General features: G+C 46.0%; 1 protein-coding gene across 4 annotated transcripts in view; it reads right to left on the bottom strand.

Annotated features, from left to right (window-relative positions):
- The window catches only part of Fam71f1 (family with sequence similarity 71 member F1), a 17,114-nt gene that overhangs the window by 2,460 nt on the left and 9,183 nt on the right, over positions 1-5,471 (bottom strand). For 2 of the 4 annotated variants that reach the window (XM_021191090.1, XM_021191093.1), the window contains exon 5: positions 3,051-3,094. In XM_021191090.1, the coding sequence (XP_021046749.1) occupies positions 3,051-3,094 (44 nt within the window). The remainder of the gene's footprint in view (positions 1-3,050; positions 3,095-5,471) is intronic. The other 2 variants (XM_021191091.1, XM_021191092.1) reach the window with 2 other exon arrangements.

The following is a 5,471-nucleotide window of genomic DNA, read 5'->3' as shown; positions in this document are numbered from 1 at the left end:
TTATGAGCCACCATGTGGTTGCTGGGATTTGAACTCCGGACCTTCGGAAGAGCAGTCGGGTGCTCTTACCCACTGAGCCATCTCACCAGCCCGAGCCCAAGTTCTTGATCACAACACAACATCACGTTGGACAAAATAGCCTCAGTAAGTGGAGAAACGACATAGTTGGGGCGGGTTCCCTGAATAAGTCTCCCTAAGGATACTCAGTCAACTAAACTGACAATGGCCTTGAAGCCAGAGGAGCAAAGCCAGAGCCTGTTCTTAGACTCTTTGCCCCTTGATTTTCAGAATGGAACCAAAACCTTGGCATTAATTGGGGATCAAATTAGAAATGTATGTGCTCAAGGCCCTGTGCCCAGGTCTAATGAATTAGAAGCAAGATCTTAACAAGACCAAGGGTCAGCTTGTGTACCTGATAATGGGGGCACATGGGTGAGCTTTGGGCCTCTGGTTGTCTAGACTGGATAGACACACACACACACACACACACACACACACACCCCATCCCCATCCCCATCCCCATCCCCATCCCCATCCCCATCCCCATCCCCATCCCCATCCCCATCCACATCCACATCCACATCCCCAGGCTGGCGCTGAGCTCTTGCACAGCCCAGTCAATCTTGAGCTCCCAGTTCCTCCTGTCTTTGCCTCTCAGGAGCTGGGATTACAGGCATGCAACTACAATGTCTAGCTGTGAGTGTCTGAGTATATACGTATGTGTCTGTGCCTGTGTGAATGAAGGTTCTCTCAGAAACCAGAGGCATCAGATCTCCCCTGTTCACTCTGGAGCTGGGGTTACAGGTAGTTGTGAGCTACCCCAAGTGGATGCTGGGACCAGACAGACTCTCTGGAATATGATTCTTAACCACTGAGACAATCTCTTCGGTCCATTGGTTCTGGAGGTCAAACTCGGCTCCTCATTCTTCCAAGACAAGTACTTTACTGAGCTATCTTCACAGATTCTCCCCACCCCCTTTTCCATCAAGAAATTCTAATGAAGTTCAGTAGAAGATAGCAAGAGTCACAAGAGCCTGGCATGTCACTTCCCTTTGCAGGTCAGTGCTTGACCCAGGAAAAAAACAGGATTCAGAGAACATCCCAGTGTGGCTCATTAAAATCAACCTAAGAACATCCCAACATCAGATACCCTGAAATTCTTTTTTTGTGTTAAAGATCTTACTATGTAGCCCAGGCTATCCTGTAACTTGCTATATAGACCAAGACAGTCTCAAACTTGAGGCCTTTCTCCCAACTCAGCTCTCTGAGTACTAAGAATGACAGGTATGCACTCCTGGGTGGCTATCCTGAAATTCTAAAGCTTTTCTCTCCAGTCCCAGCAATCATTAGAAATATTCCTAAGTATTCTGCTCTCTTTACTCCTAACCTCACAGAACAGTGTAAAGCGTGTGCATTTGTGAATGTGCTCAAATGTTACATAAAACCAGAAAATGTTGTTGACATCGTGTCAAAGATCAAGACCTGTGAGAAAACAGTCACAGATCGGGAGGAAGTGAGCAGTGTGGATTTAAAAATTCAGATTTGGGATGACTCTTGAAAAAAAATCAAGACTAACAATACCAGGCTTTGTGCCTACATGGCAGCAATTAACCAAAGCCTTAACTAAAATAGTCACTGTTTTTGCTGCCGCTGTCTCCGCCACTCTTGGTTGTCTTTTGAATGTTAAAAATGGGGTCAGTTGCCAGAAGCTTTTTAGATCTTCTTATTATATTTTATGTGATAACTATTTTGGCTACATGTGTGTCTGGGCACCATATGCTTGTCCGGTGTTCCCGGAGGCCAGAAGAGGGCATCAGATCCCCCAGGACTGGAGCCAACATTCATTTGTCAGCTGTCATAGGAGTTGGGAATTGAACCCTGGTCCTCTGCAAGAACAGTGAGTATTCCTAACTGGTGAACCATCTCTCCAACCCTGCTAGCAGTTGTTTTAATTTCTATAAAGTAAGAGTCAACCACTCCTCTTGCCCATGTTCCCTCAGACCTTTATCTGTTTATTCCTCCTATAAATGTAGGAATGTGTAATATATATATTACTGACTATCTCCTGGGCCAGAATGGAGAGTTAACTCATCAATGATCTTAGATCTAGATATCTATTGAACTCCCATGGTGTCCCAGTACTGTGTTTGCTTCTTTCGATGAATTTGGAGACAATTTAGCATTCATTAAGAAATAAGCCTTAAACCTATAAGAGAACCAGAGTATATAGTGTGAAAGGTCATGGGGACAGTTAAGTCTTGGCAGGAACGTGCGGTCTAGGATGTAGAGGGGGCTTAGAGGGGCTCCTCGGGGGAAGGAAGTGAGTGAGGGATGGCTAAGGTATGAGGAAGCATGGCTGGAATCTGACTGCAGCAGATGTGGCCGGAGTAGATACGTGGCAGAGAGCATGTGGTCAGGTGAGGCGACAGAGATAGGGAAGCTGATGAAGGACCGCATCCACAGGACCTGGGCTATGCTAGAATTTGGCAACAGAGAACCAGCTGCTCCTTCTAGAATGTCTCATTTTTCTCACATGGCCTCATCTGCTTCATCTGCCCTGATCCTAGATGCCCTGATCATAGATGGCTCTGCTTAGTCACCAACCTTCTTGAGCCAATGCCCTAGAATGAGTGAAGGACCTTCATATGCCTCTGTCACCCCAGCATGAACTTTGAATGTGGGCTAGAAAGGAGCTTTTGCTCTGTGCCCACGTGATTATCCCTTTGAGAGAAGGTGGTATGTATGACTGGCACTTAAAGAGCCTCCAGTGATCACCTTTGACTAAGTCTGTAAATCCACAAATGGATACTGCAGATGTAAGGAAAAGGCCTGGCTGGGTCATTCTGTGGAACTAGAAATGAAGAGTATAGAAACATCTCAAATAAATGGTTGGGACTTGGTACCAAATTGCCTGTGGTGGCCAAAAATGGCATGGAGATACTATGGTATTCCTGGTGGCATCCAGAAGGCCAGAGGATGCATTGTGGGGAATCTGCGTCCTATGACACAGCAACTATGTCTCCCAGCATGCACCCTGCATCCTTCCTTACCCGAGCTGGTCTTGTTGATCTGCACCTTTTTGCTCCTGCTGGAACTCCAGTCATTTCAGGGTCAAGGAAACAAAGATCAAAAGTTAAGGAGAAAAACATTGAACTCAGTTTGCTGTTGTTGATAATTTTTATATCTTGACTTTTGGAGCTATGGTCTTTTGGATCTGAGGCTGGCCTCAAACTCACTATGTAGCTGTGGATGACTCTGAACTCCTGACCCTCCTGCCTCCTGAGTGCTGGAATTATAGCATGCACTACCATGCCTGGTTTATGCAGTGCTGGAGATCAACTCCAGGCTTTGTGTGTGTTAGGACAAGGGTTCTACCCGCTGAGCTACATGCTCAGCTCTGAAGTCATTTTTCAAAGCTTATTCCTAGTTAAGACCTCCCCTGAGGACTGGAGAGATGGCTCAGTCGTTAAGAGCACTGGATGTTCTTCTGGAAGTCCTGAGTTCAATTCCCAGCAACCACATGGTAGCTCACAACTGTAATGGGATCCGATGCCCTCTTATGGTGTGCCTGAAGACAGATACAGTGTACTCATATACATAAAATAATTATTTTTTTTAAAAAAGAGACTTTTACTAATGCAGAAGATTTAGAGACAGATATAACTAGGCCAGCTGCGGCTGCGCTGGTTGGGTGTGGTGCACATTATGTTTCCAGAAGAGAAAAGGGAAAGAGGAAGTGATGGAGATGGGTAGAGAACAGAGCCCATGGTGCTGATTTGTCTGAGGAGGGGTGTGGCCCTGTCTTGCATCTTGAATCTCAGCCATGTGTTCAGTCTACTATTCAGAGCCGTGAAGCTGCTAACGAGTGAACCCTGATAACTGCAACCACAGCCTGGCAAGGGCCTGGATGAGAACACCGTCACATGGGGGTTTGTGTGGGAAACCAAGCCAAGCAGCCCCCTGGAGGGACAGGGAAGCAGAAGGGATGCGCTCTCTCATTCCAACCTCCCTGACCCATTGCGTGGTGCGCAGGCCAGTCCAGACCAGTTAAGCTGCTCATCTGGTCTTTCTGAGTCTCTGCTGCTAACCCTTCTAAGGTACAGGCATGGCCACAGCTGGAGTGACTCTTCCAGATGTTAATCGGATCACAGCACCTTCATGTGTAAAACGCAAATAAGGCTCCCTGCCACTGGAATTCTAAAACCCTCCAGGTGGCTTCTTCCGCTCTGCTCTGCCTGGCCTCTGCCTGCTTCTACATTTTCTCTTACTCTATGGCATGGCCTTCTTGTTCCTTTCCTAAGTTTCCTCCTCTGGGCAAAGTCTCAGTCATTTGTTTTTTTCAAACTGCCTGGCTTTGCACCCCTTCCCCTTCTTTCTGGCTAGATCTCATTTCTCTAATGGGGTTTAGCTCCCTCTAATCTTCCAGAATAAAAGTCAGCTATCAGTGGCGACCCCCCAGTAACCCTGCTACCCATTTACTCTGGGAATACAGCACCTAATTTTGTCAGGGTATTGTGTTGAGGTAGGTGAGCCTAGGTTGGCCTCAAACTCACAGGAATCCTCCTGCCCCAGCCACCCGAGTGCTGGGTACAGGCACGTACCTGCGTCTCAGACTGAGAACACTTAATTTTGTCTGGGCTTGTGTTTTAAGTTGAGTGTGGTTCTCAGCTGTTTGGGGCCATGGGACTGAATTACAGCCAGTAACTCAGCATGAGATGTATCCGAAAGTGTCTGTGGTGTTTTGAATGAGAAATATACGTGTGTGTGCGCGCACACACCTACAGATGAGTGTCTGAACACTCAGTCCCTAGTTGGTGGCTCTGTTTGGAGAGGTTTAAATGGTACAACCCTGTAGGAGGACGTTTGTCAAAGGGGCAGGCTTTGGGATTAAAAGCCCTGTGCTACTTCAGTTAGATTCTGCTCTGTATTTATGTTTGGAAATGTGAGCTCTCAGCTTTCAGTTCCGGCCACGAGCTGCTACCTGTGTCTCCCAGCTATGATGGGCTCCTATCCCTCTGTAGCCATGAGCTCAAATAAACCTGATTTTATATGAACTGACTTGGTTACAGCATTTTATCATAACGATAACGTAGCTAATACAGTGTTCTTTATTTACATAGGAAGTTAGCTGTGGATTGTGGTTACATCTCAGGCAGGGAAATCCTGAATTCTGAGCCAGCATTGCCAACATAGTGAGACCCTGTTTCAAAAACAAAACAGAGAAGCCAGGTACTGTACCACGTGCCTTTATTCTAGCATTTAAGGGGATCTAGAGTTCAAGGTCATCTCTCTAGTTACTTAAGTTTCAGACCAGCTTGCACTACAGAGCCAGTGATTTGTTTGAAACAGTTAAAAAACTTTTTTCAATATACCTTCAATATACCCTTGTTCTGTTAGAACTCAGCACCAGTCGAGGATGTGACATTCTACGTAAACTTTTTTTTTTTTTTTTTTTTTTTTTTTTTTTTTTT

Source organism: Mus pahari, chromosome 2, assembly GCF_900095145.1.
Source record: "Mus pahari chromosome 2, PAHARI_EIJ_v1.1, whole genome shotgun sequence".
Classification (NCBI taxonomy): domain Eukaryota; kingdom Metazoa; phylum Chordata; class Mammalia; order Rodentia; family Muridae; genus Mus; species Mus pahari.
Note: the sequence above shows the minus strand (reverse complement) of the source record. Positions and strands in the feature narration are given on the sequence as shown.